The sequence below is a fragment of the Amblyomma mixtum genome, chromosome 3 (genome assembly GCF_055824585.1).
Source record: "Amblyomma mixtum isolate Tamu chromosome 3, ASM5582458v1, whole genome shotgun sequence".
NCBI lineage: Eukaryota > Metazoa > Arthropoda > Arachnida > Ixodida > Ixodidae > Amblyomma > Amblyomma mixtum.
The window spans coordinates 44,377,154-44,390,205 of NC_143014.1; the positions used below are offsets into that span (position 1 = coordinate 44,377,154).

The window sequence follows — 13,052 nt, forward strand, 5'->3', positions numbered from 1 at the left end:
CGAACATGTTACATTTCGTCGGCATTTGGGCAAATTCCTTTACAACGTACCCGTGACAAGTGGCTTGCCATTGTGATACCAGTCAACTCTCAGTGTAGGGTCACCGACTGGCGTCAACCTGGAAGGGAATGTAGATTGTGAGAACCGGTGTTCTTGGCGACACATTAACGTCTCTTGTTACAAAATAAACAGTGACACGCGTCGGTAAGCACGCGTCGCTTGGCACAGCGCGTATACCACGCTGTTAGGGAGCAAGCCAAATGGACAGATATAGAGCACCATGCGTGTGAGGCACCGGAATGCGTACCTGCACTCGAAATGAGCCAGAGAGTTCTCTGCCAGCGTCAGGTCCTGTGGCGTGGTCACGAACTTGGGCGGCTGAGAGGTGTCCTTGTCCGTCCACTTCTCGTCGATCCTGGCCGAGGAGACCTCTTCGAACTTGGCAATCTTCTCGATGCCTGTGGTCATGGACTCTGGCAGCTGTGTTTCGAGAATGATGCTACGCTTTCCTGCAAGAAGAATGTTCTTTTTGTTTAACTGGGAACGATGCACGTGTTTAGCTGTTCTCTTTGTCCTTCGAAGGCTGCAAGTTTTCGATGTCGTTCTACATGAGCCACCTTACCTTGGCACTTGAGTGTGCATGTGGTGACGGCCTCGCCGAAACGGTTTCGAGCGCGGCAGGAGTAGACGCCGGAGTCCTCCGGATACACAGGGCTCATTTCGAGCACCACAAAGCCGAAGTCGTTGATGGTTCGGATTCTTGTTCCTAGAGCAAGGAGCAGAGTCACGGTTTTAGCCCTGGTGTTTGGAAAGAGCTTGACGTAAAGCAATTTACTGCCGGTTTGAAAGCAAACACTGGCACAGTATGGATACATTTGGTGCTTGTAAATGTTGCAGTTATCTATTTAGCTAGCCTCTTCAGTGACCTTGACCGTATTTCAGAGCCAAGAAATACGCACTGAACGTAGTTGCATACGCGAGCTTTAGATCAACGGAGAAAACTTGTCGTCGCAACTCTTTTTCTATACTCAAGGTGGAAGCTCTAATACGAGAAATTGGTATAGTTTTCTTTTCCTCCTGCTTGTTGTTGAGTGAAGTCTATGCTCAGCCAGAATGCAGGTCTCTCACCTGACATCAGCGGCATGTTGTTCTTGAACCATTCCACAGTCAAGTCTGGATCATCTGTAGGCGTCAACCGGGCTTCCAGGTGAGCGTTGTCTCCCTCCCTGTGGGCCAAATAGAGAAAGCTTAACTGCGTGGTAGTGTAAAGAGCGCGCCGTTTGAGTCTAAGGAACGGCAACTCTCGAAGAACCGATATGGTTTTCGGCAATTGTCGTACCTCAGATCCTCAACGTTAGTCAGCGGCACGGTGAAACGAGGTGCCTCAGCAGGTCCCTCAGGCTCAATGACCGCCGCAGTGCGGTACAGGCTTTCTTCGAGAGCGATGATGTTCTGTGTCGCTGAGGCCATTTCAGGAGGCACTTGAGGAGTCAGGATCAAGGAGCTCTTAGCTGTAAAATGAAAAGCACCATCAATTGTTTTCGCGGGTAGTAGCAAAGCCTAAGTATCGCCAGTTAGGACAGTTGCGTGCCTTGCAAAGCCATGGGAGCTCGAAGCTGTTACCCTGATTCATTTTTTTCCCTCCTAGGTCTGCTGGGCCTGTTAATTCCGCATATGCGCAACTCATGGATCCTCTTAAAGGTGCGTTCGTAAGGAGCAAATTTTCACACTTCTTCTCCACTTGGTGCACTATTTATTCGTGTAGTTTCGTTCTCCAGCTTTTGTTTTCGGCACAACCTATAATTAATAGTCCTTAATACAAAATGCGCACATTTCATTGAGTTCCGCAAGCGCGAGTACCTCTTGTCTGTTCCTCCTAATCACAGCCGTCAGACTTTTTCTAGTTTACAGCCATGAAATTCAGTACTTTTTACATGGTTAGATGATGCTTGTATTAAACTTGAGTACTTACACTTGCACTGCAGTGTCGCGCGGGTGACATCTGAGCCGAGCTTGTTCGTGGCCTTGCAGACCCATTCGCCGGAGTCCTCTCCGTAGCAGTACAGGATGTCCAGGATAACGATGCCGAAATCGTGGAACGTCCGGAAACGATGGCCTGCAGGTAATTCGACACTCGTTACTCCAGTTATCCAGGGCCGGTTTCGTAGAGCGCGAGATAGCTGAGCTAGTGAGCAAAATGTTTAAAATGTTTAGAAATTAATGGTTATGGCGAAATGCGACAAAAACAGGGGATGCCATTCAAAGCGCAAAAGGGGTTGCGTTCGTGTGCAGCGCTAAAGTTGATTTCAGAGATTCATTGCGACAAATAAATAAAAAAAATGGGAAAGGAGTGATTATTCGGCACAGTGCACTGTAAAATAATGTGTAGGGCGTGCGCCAGTGATTGCTGGATACAACAGGCTTGTGTTTATGGTATTTAAATGCCAAATTGTCGCCTGACGCGTGGAAAGACGCCACGCTGACCCATGAGCATTTATAAATGCTACAAACGCGACTTGAACTATCCGACGTGTTTACAGATCTCATCAGTAAAGCATTCTCTAATTTGAATGACGCCAACGTCGTCAGAGCTGAGTGTTATTTCGCAGGGAATTTCAATTTCTCTTGGCAGAAGTAACCAGCTTACTTGCGCGTTTCATTTCGCATTCCGGCTTTCCTTTCTTTTTCTCGGGTTTCGACCTGGAGCGCAAGAAAGCCCTTCTACCGTCTACTGTTCTGTTTATAGCGCTTTGCAGAGTACCCAGCAGTGGACTATGTTGGAAACAAGTGTCGCTGGCTAGCCACTGGATGCTCAGTGCAAAACGTACCTGAGCGCAGTAGCTGGCCGTTGAAGTACCACTCAACCGTGAGGTCTGGGTCGTTGACCGGCACCAGCTGGCACTCGAAGTGTGCGCTCTGGCCTTCGACCAGGTTTGTGATGCTGTTCAGCTGTGACAGGAACTTGGGCGGCTGGAGCCGGGTCGCCTCCATCACGGCCGATGTCCTTGTGTGGAAGAACAGGGTCATGTCAACGTCACTGTTGTTTAGTAGTGCCCAACAGCGTAAGGCAGAAGCACTTGTAAGCGATCGTACGACGCAATTCCGCATCGGCGCCTACTCCCGCCCAGACGGCGGCGGTCGTCTTCTCGACCTCAAGTGGCGCTCACTTGAATCTGGCTCGGTGCGCCGGTCGGTCCTGAGTGCCTGCTGCATCACCTGCCTATCCTCTTTCCTCTCTTCCCGGCGCCGTCTGGATGCCGTTTGTGTTTGTGATGTTTGTTTTTCGCGAGTGCGGCGCGTCGACTCATCAGCGTTGACGGCGGGAAGCGCAGTGTGTGTGGTGCGCGAGCGTGGCGAGCGGACATGCGTGGGACAGTGCGAGCCCTATTAAAGTGCGCGAACAAAAATTGAGTTTTAACTGCAATATATCCGTTGTTTATTCTCGCAAATTTATGTGTGCGTCGAGTGTCCTTCCCCGCTCCCCCTCCCCTTTTCTTTCTGTCATCTCTAGCACGCTACAGCAGAAGTTTACGGGGCTCCGACCAGGCGAAGCCGTGCCCTGCTCTCATCAAGGATAAAGTTCGCTGTCATAGCTCTGACTACTCCTCTTATTCACATGTTGAGTTTATTTGGGGAAACAAAACATTCGACGGTCATTACCTGGTAAGAGCCGAAGCACCTTCCAGTTCAGCGATCCTGTCAAGGGATTGCGGTTGTAGCGAGTCCCTGAATATCTTGCCAGTGCCTGAGGGGAAAAACAGAAATGATGTGAGAGGTTTTTCTTTTTTGAGAATTCCACTGTAACTATCGCAGGATGAGTAAGAGTTCCAAGAGAATTAGGTGCCCTGTGGTTCCATGCTGAGTAATACGCACTTATAGGACACATTTACTGTAAGAACACAGTACGAGGCGCTCACCTGCGCACTGAATGGTGCACTTAGTAGCATCGGAGCCGTATTTGTTGGTGGCCACGCACACGTAGTCGCCAGAGTCTTCGGCGTGCACGAATGAGATGTCCATCACCACGTAGCCGAAGTCGCTGAGTGTCTTGATGCGAGAACCTTAAGAAAGGAAAGGGGCGTTCAGTTACACCACCGACTCACCAGATTTTTGTACACGTATGCTAAGCTCTTCATCAGCAGAACGATTCACATTAGCTTAGCCTGTCGCATTTCTGTGTTCCGAGGGAACCATAAATCCTGTGGCGTACCTACTCCCCTGTCTTAAGGTCACAATAATAAGAAGAACTTAGGCACGCTTTTTGGGTCTGAAAAATGCCCATACTTACTGTCGCGAAGTGGCTGCGAGTTCTTGTACCACTCGACCTTCATGTCTGGGTCGCCAACAGGCACCAGGTGGCATTCCAGGTGAGCACTGTTCCCTTCCTGCGAGCATAAACGGTATGGTCAACGCTGTTAGAAGTTCTGTTTGGGACATCCTAATCAAATGCGTGCAGCGGTTGAGAATAAGCAGAGAAAAAGCCACAGGCCAGTTTCATATTAAGCAATGCCGAAAAGTTGGAGAGTTGGTTCAAGTTCATGATAAATAATAGCCTGAAGGGATGACAAAAGACGGACAATGCAATGCAGACATTTGCGAGGTAGCGCTCGTTTGCGTTGTTCTGGGCGTCTTTCGTCCTCCCTTCGCGCTATTTTTTATCACGAGTTTCACATTCCCTGAAAATTCTGTTAATATGGCACTATTATTTCCCCAAGACGTCTCCTAACTAAAACATGCACTCCAAAGATCATGTCCTGGTGTTATAAAGCTTCGTGCACCATTTTGTTCCAGCTCGTGTTTCCACCCTGTCCAAGTGGGAGCGTGATGCAAGATAAACTCTGCTCTGGCGTTCATCGACTGTCGGTCACTAACCTTGAGGTCCATGAGGTTCTGCAGCTGCGTGGTGAATTGCGGCCGCTGTCCCTTGGTCTTGTCGGTGCACTCGAGGTCGACGGTGACCTCGGCCTTGCCCCACTTGTTGGTGGCGCGGCACGTGTAGCGGCCAGAGTCCTCCAGCACAGTCCCCAAGATCTCGAGCACCACCATGCCGAACGCGTGGACCGTCCGGATGCGGTGCCCTGCGACACAGAGCATGCGCTCGTCACGCGTCTGCCTGAGAACTCGCAACGAAGGGAATAAAACATTTCAATGCCCTGCGCGCACCTGCTTTGAGGGGTTTGCCGCGGAAGAACCATTCGACCTGCATGGTCTGGTCGCCGACTGGTGTCAGCGTGGCCTCGAAGTGGGCGATCTCGCCCTCGTTCAGGTCCTTGAGGTTGACGAACTGAGATGTGAAGACGGGCGGCTGGCCGGTGGTATCCTCCTGGATTGCTTCGGGCACGCGTGTCAGCGACTCCTCCAGGTGCTGGATGGACTGGAGGCCCTTGCGACCCTCCGGGTGCAGCGTGTCCTCCTGGACGCCCTTGCGGGCTGCAGCGAGACAGCGTGGATTAGAGGCTAGCACCGTTGCGAGCGTCTTGAGTGACCGACTCCGTGTGTACCTCTCCGGTATCGGCATCAAAACAAACTCCTAGGGACGCACGGCAAACTTCAGAACAAACAAGCGACCGACGAAGGGGTTTCGTTTGTTTGAGAAATATTTTACTCTTTGTACGTTTTTATTCCAAACACTGAGGGCGATTTTTTTAAACTTTTACATTTTATTTTGAAAAGTGTGAGAGATACGTCGGTGCTGTCTGTTGGACTGGGTTTTACAGCAAGGCGGACATTTTGTACCTGAAATTAACTAATAAACTTTTTCAACTTTGATTTTACTGGCCAAGGTTATAAGGTTACATTGCGAAATTGATCGCCGTCAACATCGAAGGTCAGCTGTGTTGTTAAATTTTCTTAATCGGCAATGTGGTTCGAAATATCGAACGGCAAAAATACGCATTTGAAAGCTCCTTGAGTTGGCTTTACCGCATTAAATATATTATAAAATTGCATTTGTCGCGCTTCTTATGTATCAAGCGCAGTTGGTGTATTTGATGGTGTAGAAGAAGTTAGGTTTATTTGGGCGAGGATACCACGCGCAGCGACGCCATTTAATAATTATGTGCTGCTGGAAAGCCAGCTCAGCAAGCTTCCAAACGCGTATTTTTGACGTTAGAGTTTTCGAACCACACTGCCGATTAAGAAATTTAAGAAGAGAGCTCCTCTCCGATGCTGAAGGCCCTCCACTTCTCAGTATAACATTGCCCTCTAAAATGAAAAACAAAAAGTTTGTCAAGTTAAGTTAATTAATCGACTGATTGTTGATCCATATGAGGTAGAGAATGTCTGCTCCCTAGTATAATCCAGCTCAATAGACCACACTGACGTCTTTTTCTCGCACGCAGTTTCGGTGGGTAAGAAGAAAAGAATGCGAAAAAGCTGTGTGGCACGTTTCGTTGCCGATACTTACTGAGGCACGTGATTGTGGTTGTGGTAAAGGCTTCGCCTGCGTCGTTGCTGGCGCGGCAGGTGAAAACGCCGGCGTCTCGTCCCCAGAAGTCGGTCATGGCCAGCACAACGAAGCCGAAGTCGTGGGTCACGGTGTGGCGGGATCCTGGAAAACCAGACAAGCAGTCTTCGTGGCGACTTCACTACAGACCTTTTGCAGCTACCTGAGGCAGCCGATGCTAGAAGTTCCATCTCTAGGTTCTCTATTCATTGTTTGTGAGGCTTTCGGATCCGATAGCGAGTTCATGTGATCAGCTTTCCTAGTACCACTTAAAACGGTTTAAATTACGCTTTGACACGGATACCACGACTAGGATTTTAAAGCGGTGCGCGACCGTTACATTCGCTGCAAGCGGTGAGAAATGAACGAGGTCTCAATTCGCATATTCGTACTTTGTGGTCGTCAAAGCTGGCTTTGCTGCATTACTAATCTTTCAGCTGTGAAGCCAATCGCCAAGCGTGATTTCCAAAAACTTCAAACTAAACTCGGATTATTCTCACGCCAGACGACGCTTTCATGACTGCGCGACTGCAATGGACTGTTTCAACAGCTACTAGACGTGCAACACTTCTGTACCTAAGTTAGCGCTTGCAAGCTGTACACCAAAGAGACAGACCAAGTTTCTGAATTCCAAGTGATACGCGAAGCGAGGAAAAATGAGCCCCACCTGGCGCAAGTGGTTTGCCGTTCAGGAACCACTCGACCTTGAGCTTCGGGTCGCTTGCTGGTTCCACCTTGCACTCGAGGGTGACAGGGCTACCTTCTTGGATGGAGAAGTTTGGCTCAAGCGGCACCACGAACACGGGGCGCGGGAACACCTTCTCAGCCTCTTCGACGGGAGCCTGCAACGGGCCATGCGATTCTTGAGCATCTGGTGCCGTGTAACCGCATCTGCCGCCTGATCCTTATCACTGCTTCAAGATTCTACGGGAAAATTCTGCTCGGAAGTGATCATTCCTTCCTAGAGTCAAAAGTTCAGTGGGCAAAGAGTACCTGGTATCTGGTCAAGTACGAAGTCTCTAGCTCCTGGACCTTGGACAGTCCCTGTGCGCCCATTGGATGAAGAGTGTCGGACAGCACACCGCTTTTTCCTGTAAGAGTTTTCAATGCAATATTTTTGCTTCTTCCAAACACTATAAAACTAAAATGTAAAGGCGCGATGTAGTTTTAACGCCTTCGTAGACAAAAGGTGTACCTTGGACTTTGAGCGATCCGGTGGTGACCGCTTCGCCCTTCGCGTTGCGGGCCCGGCAGGTGTAGATACCGGCGTCCTCCGGGTATGCGTTGCTGACATCCAGCGTGACGAAGCCAAAGTCGTTGTTGAAGTTGTACTTTGAACCTGCAGGCGGTGGAAGGGGGCTTTAACTATGCTCAGACTGCAGGACAGCATTTTGTTTGTTAGCATCCCCAGCTCTTCGTGCACGGAGTTTCTTTTCTCTTTTTGCTACACGAATGACGCCTTTTATGCTATAGGTGTTGTTGTGGTCCATCCGTCAGAAGGACTGCTTCTCGCCTCATAAGCGAAGAAATAAAACCGGCGATTTCATTCTCATCCGTACCCGCCGACAAGCTTCTTTCACGTTTTGCTTGTTCAGGTTAACGACCGAGCTTGTCATAAATTCGGCTTTCTTCAGCCGCCGATGTCTCGGTTTCAAACACTACCCTGATGATCAACCTCGCGTGCACACGTGATGCATATCACACCGACGCACATGCACAAATTGCGCAATGTATATTTTGAAAGCGTGTGACTTGGAATCGTTCCCTGTGAGCAGGGAAAACATGAGGATGGGCTCGAGCTTACCGGCAGGCACTGGCTTGTTGTTCTTGAGGAATTCCACCTTGAGCGTGGGATCCTTGGACGGCTCCACTCGGCACTCGAAGTGCGCGGTCGCACCCTCGCGGATCTCCAGGTTGTTAAGGTGCGTGACGAACACGGGCCCTTCGTAGTCTGGTTCAGGCACGTACTTCTCAGGCGGCACGTACTCTTCCAGCTGGCGGATCTTGGGCAACGAGTCGGGGTGCTGGGATGCCAGGATGATGCTCTCGCGGCCTGCAATGTAAAGCAGGTCGTAAGGACGCTCGGTGGAGCAACCCTGCCGGGCTCAGCCGCACAGCTGTTGTTCAAGGAGCTCACCTTCAACCTTGATTGTGCACGTCGAGATAGCTTCGCCAACATCGTTGGTGGCCTTACAGGTGTAAATTCCAGAATCGTCCGGTCTAGCGCTGGAAATGTCCAACGAAACCAAGCCGAAGTCGTCCGTAGGCTTGATACGAGTACCTGGACGTAAATAAGCAAGCAGATGCAGTCATTTCGACCTGTCGAAATTCTCTATCTATATCTTCATACTCTTATCCAATCATTCGCGAATCCACTGAAAAAAAATAAAAAGAAACGAATCGAATTCTAAGTGAGGTAAATGTACGCACCCATAACCAGAGGCTTGCCGTTCTTGAACCATTTGACTTTAAGCTTGTCGTCGTTGGTAGGTTCAATGCGGCCTTCGATGCGCAGGTAGTGGCCTTCAACAGCGCCATCGATGTTGTTCAAGTGCTGCACAAACACTGGTGCCGCCTTGGGCTTCTCGTCAGACCACTTCTCAGGAATACGGCTGGAGTCGTACTCGAACTTCTGCGTCTGCCTGTACGCCTCGGGATGGTGGGAGTCGAGGAGCACACCAGCTCGGCCTGCGTCAAGACAACGTTCCTCTCGTGACAAGCCTCTATGACGCGTGAACAGTCGGCGGCACACCAGTTAATCTATTTCGTCCTAAAAGACCATGTAAAGTCATCGCACAGTAGTAATTAAAAAAAAAAGCTCAGCAGTTCCCGGAGACCGTCGCATTCAGCTGTCGTTGCGCATTTTATAGTAAGATATGGTTAACGCCTCCGTAATAAAGCAATGTAAAACAAAGCGCGGTCTTATGTCCTAAAGCAAAGGTTTACCTGAACAGACGGCAACGAAGGGCTCCGAAAACTGCAAAGCCCCTGGTTCCATATGAGCGCCCAAGTTGTTTAGGTCTTGAGTGCTATTCTCTGGCCTTCTCACGTGACGATAGGTTACATAAACAAGGAACTGCTTGGCAAAAATATTGCGTCTATACTGCTTCGACCCGTGTAAACAGCCTGTCAATCGTTGTTCTTTGCTTCCTAATTATTTTGCAAGATTAATTTCACTTTTAACGAGTGCTACGATATATTGCGCCAACTTCACAACAGAAAAATCAATGACATGCTCAGACGTATATTTCATCGGATTTTTTTCGCACTTTCTCGTGACCGATATGCACAATTATGTTTCGTTTGACCCACCTTTCACTCGGAGCGAAGTTGAAGTGACGGCTTCTCCTGCCTTGTTCACCGCTTTGCACATGTAGACACCAGAGTCTTCCGCGATGCCCGACACGATGTCCAGGGTCACAAATCCAAAGTCGTTGTTGGGAATCAGCCTTGAACCTAAAAGTTAAAATCATTCACTTGAGTCCGCAGAACCAATGTCTGCCAGTGCACTTAATTTTCGGCAAGAAAGCACACCGACCAGTGGGCACAACAACCTAAACAACCTATTCGGGTGCTTACGTCAAAGCGGTTCACACTCGTCTGTCTGCCCTTAGCTTTCGTTCACTCAGCGTTGTTAATCATTTAGCTCTATATCCATACTCTTCGCACGGCTACTCTGTGTACAACAAGCGTTAATCCTCCTAACTGAGGTTAAAAACTATGCAGGTGTGAAGTATGGGCAGAGTGAGCGTTGGTCAAGAAAAAAGAAGCACGCACCTTTGGGAAGCTCGATGCCGTTGACGTACCAGAAGAACTTGAGGTCGGGGTCTCCGACGGGGACACAGCGGCACTCGAGACGCGCAGGCTGTCCCTCGTTTATCTCGCCAGGACCAACCAAGTGGCTGGTGAACACAGGCTTTTCGTACACTGTGTCTGGTTTCTCCGGCGGCTTCTGGCCCTTCAAGTCTTCCAGCACACGGATCTTCTCGTAGCCTTGAGGTTGCAGGGTGTCCAGGAGAATGGACGCCTTGGCTGCATTAAGTACGAGGACCCAGAACATGAGGTTTGGGCTCAAATTTTTGTTTTATATTTCTGGCGCGATGATGATGTAGTTATCTAAGTATTAAATATAGCAGAAAGTAAACTTACGTTTAATTTTGAGCATGCAGGTGGTCACTGCCTGGCCCAGGGAATTGGTGGCCTTGCACGTGTAGACGCCAGTGTCCTCCGGGCGCACATAGTCCATGTCGAGTGCAACGTAGCCGAAGTCATGAACTGGATGGAACCTCGTGCCTGTAATTAAAAAGTATACATATATGAGGAAAGTCATAATAAACAGCTAGAAGAATAAGATTGGTGGATGTGCTCTTGGCAGGTACTCTCATGTCACGAATTACCACTATACATTCGGTCTTGGATATATCGATTTGGGGGGGGGGATCGCGAAAAAGCTCTATATATAGATAATTCGATATAAAAACATGACAGTCGATAAGCTTATGTGTGAACATAGCCTCTGCAGAGGCTATGTTCCAGTACGCCGGACAAGTGCGCATCTAAGTCGCAGTAGACGGTTGTTTGGAACTAGCACCTGCCATAACAAATCTTGAAGTTAGGGGCGATGTCGCGTCGAGAGGAGATCGCATTATTTGGCTATGCAAAGTCGGCATATTCAATGAAAATGTAAGGTCATAAGGAAGTGAAACAAAACAGTGCACCAACCTTCCATCAGTGGCGTGTCGTTGAAGAACCACTCCACATTGAGGGTAGGATCTCCGACTGGAATCAGCCGGCACTCCAGGTGGACATTTCTCTGGTCTTCTACGAGGTTCTCCAGGTTCTGCAGAGGAACCGTGAACACGGGCCTCTGGTAGGTGACTGGCTCCTGGATGACTTCACGCTTGAAACGAGACTCGTCTTCCATCTCCCTGATCTTAGCCAGTCCTGCCAAGCAAGCATAGCGAAAACAAAGTGTTTCGAACCATCGATTTGTGCAATCAGAGACTGTGCAGGGGAAGGCAGGTCTCACCTTCTGGGTGCTGGGTGTCGGAGATGATGCTAGATTTTGGCAGGACCCGCAGCGTGGCTGTTGTCTCGGCAGTTCCCAGGTCGTTAGTGGCGCGCACCGTGTAAGTGCCGGAGTCCTCTGGAATGGCGCTTGTCGCGTCTATCGCCACGTAGCCGAAGTCGCTGGTGATGTGAACGCGGGTCGCTGCGAAACGTTTTGAACAGTTTAGAACGCGATGGCTCTTTTTTTTTGTCAACGCTACTTTTGCCGTGAATAAAACATTCATTACCAGCTGTAAGCGGCCGTCCGTTGTGAAGAATATCAATCTTCAACTTGGCGTCGTGGGCTGGTTCCACCTGAAGTAGGTCCGAATATAAACGTCAGCTTCCGCACGTATATATAAGTGCGACTGCTTGCAGACGCATGTTCTGGACACGCGCAAACTTACGCGACACTCCAAGTGGGCGCTTTCACCCTCAGAGATCTCTTGGGTTCCCCGCAGTTCAGTGATGAACACAGGCTTTGAGATTGGCTTCTCCTGAATTTCGGCCGACTGGTACTTCACTTGCGCTTCGAGCTCCCGGATTTTCTCAAGACCCTCCGGATGATGCGTATCATAGAAGATCTTTTGCTTGGCTATAACAATAGCAACAAATAATGTATTAATTGCCAGGCACGCGATGTATGCGAGCTCCTTTTACAAGAGCACTGCGCGAGATATCTATCTTATGAACCGTCCTATATAACGTTGAACTTTTTCAATCGTGAGAGATTATATTAAAATGCAGAGAGACCTCTGGCATTATCCAGTTAAAATGACATTTTTTAATTAACTTACGCAGGGCTCGCAGGTTGCACGTTGTAACCGCTTCGCCGAGAGAGTTGGTTGCCTTGCACATGTAGGTTCCGCTGTCTTCGGCATACACATACATAATGTCAAGGGCCACATATCCGAAGTCATGCGTCGTCCTGAACCGATGTCCTGCAAGAAAGAAATATTCAGTGCCAATGTATATAGCGCTGGAGTCGGCTTATGTCCAAGCTCATAGCAGCACTACTGCCTATAGTGCTAAGGAGGCTCACCTGGCCTGATTTCGACGCCGTTGACGTACCACTGAACTTTGAGATCAGCGTCATTGATGGGCTCGAGTCTGCACTCCAAGTGAGCGCTCTGTCCTTCCACGAGACCGTCGAGCGAGTTCAAAGGCACCGTGAACACGGGTCTTTGCAGCTGGATCACCTGTTCGGGCTTCTCCGGCGGCTGGTACTCTTCAAGCTGCCTGATTTTCTCCAGGCCCTTTTCGTGGTAGGTGTCGGTAACAATGGCGGACTTTCCTGTTTGATCGTAATGAAATTACATTAGAATCCAGTGGAAAGTAGTTTTTTTTTTTCAGTAACTCACCGAGAACGTTGATTGAACACGTGGTGACGGCTTCACCGAGCTGATTGGTGGCCTTGCACATGTAAGTGCCAGAATCCTCCGGGTAAGCGTAGAGGATGTTGAGGGCCACGTAGCCAAAGTCGGACACAGTCTTGAACCTGTGGCCTGTGTGAAAAGGAAGGGAATCAGTAGTTAGCTCTCTTATTCCAACAAGTGCA

General features: G+C 49.4%; 1 protein-coding gene across 5 annotated transcripts in view; it reads right to left on the reverse strand.

Moving 5' to 3' along the window:
• Positions 1-13,052, reverse strand: part of LOC149349987 (uncharacterized) — a 228,811-nt gene that overhangs the window by 147,100 nt on the left and 68,659 nt on the right. For all 5 annotated transcript variants that reach the window (XM_089578984.1, XM_089578987.1, XM_089578988.1 and 2 more), the window contains 29 exons: positions 12,856-12,999; positions 12,537-12,788; positions 12,292-12,435; positions 11,902-12,089; positions 11,743-11,809; positions 11,475-11,657; positions 11,168-11,389; positions 10,595-10,738; positions 10,223-10,477; positions 9,758-9,901; positions 8,876-9,133; positions 8,583-8,726; positions 8,250-8,498; positions 7,641-7,784; positions 7,439-7,536; positions 7,113-7,287; positions 6,407-6,550; positions 5,164-5,430; positions 4,873-5,078; positions 4,289-4,385; positions 3,918-4,061; positions 3,661-3,745; positions 2,829-3,004; positions 1,973-2,116; positions 1,340-1,511; positions 1,129-1,226; positions 623-766; positions 308-509; positions 51-118 (listed from right to left, as the gene is read on the reverse strand). In XM_089578984.1, the coding sequence (XP_089435110.1) occupies positions 51-118; positions 308-509; positions 623-766; positions 1,129-1,226; positions 1,340-1,511; positions 1,973-2,116; positions 2,829-3,004; positions 3,661-3,745; positions 3,918-4,061; positions 4,289-4,385; positions 4,873-5,078; positions 5,164-5,430; positions 6,407-6,550; positions 7,113-7,287; positions 7,439-7,536; positions 7,641-7,784; positions 8,250-8,498; positions 8,583-8,726; positions 8,876-9,133; positions 9,758-9,901; positions 10,223-10,477; positions 10,595-10,738; positions 11,168-11,389; positions 11,475-11,657; positions 11,743-11,809; positions 11,902-12,089; positions 12,292-12,435; positions 12,537-12,788; positions 12,856-12,999 (4,758 nt within the window). The remainder of the gene's footprint in view (positions 1-50; positions 119-307; positions 510-622; positions 767-1,128; positions 1,227-1,339; positions 1,512-1,972; positions 2,117-2,828; positions 3,005-3,660; positions 3,746-3,917; positions 4,062-4,288; positions 4,386-4,872; positions 5,079-5,163; positions 5,431-6,406; positions 6,551-7,112; positions 7,288-7,438; positions 7,537-7,640; positions 7,785-8,249; positions 8,499-8,582; positions 8,727-8,875; positions 9,134-9,757; positions 9,902-10,222; positions 10,478-10,594; positions 10,739-11,167; positions 11,390-11,474; positions 11,658-11,742; positions 11,810-11,901; positions 12,090-12,291; positions 12,436-12,536; positions 12,789-12,855; positions 13,000-13,052) is intronic.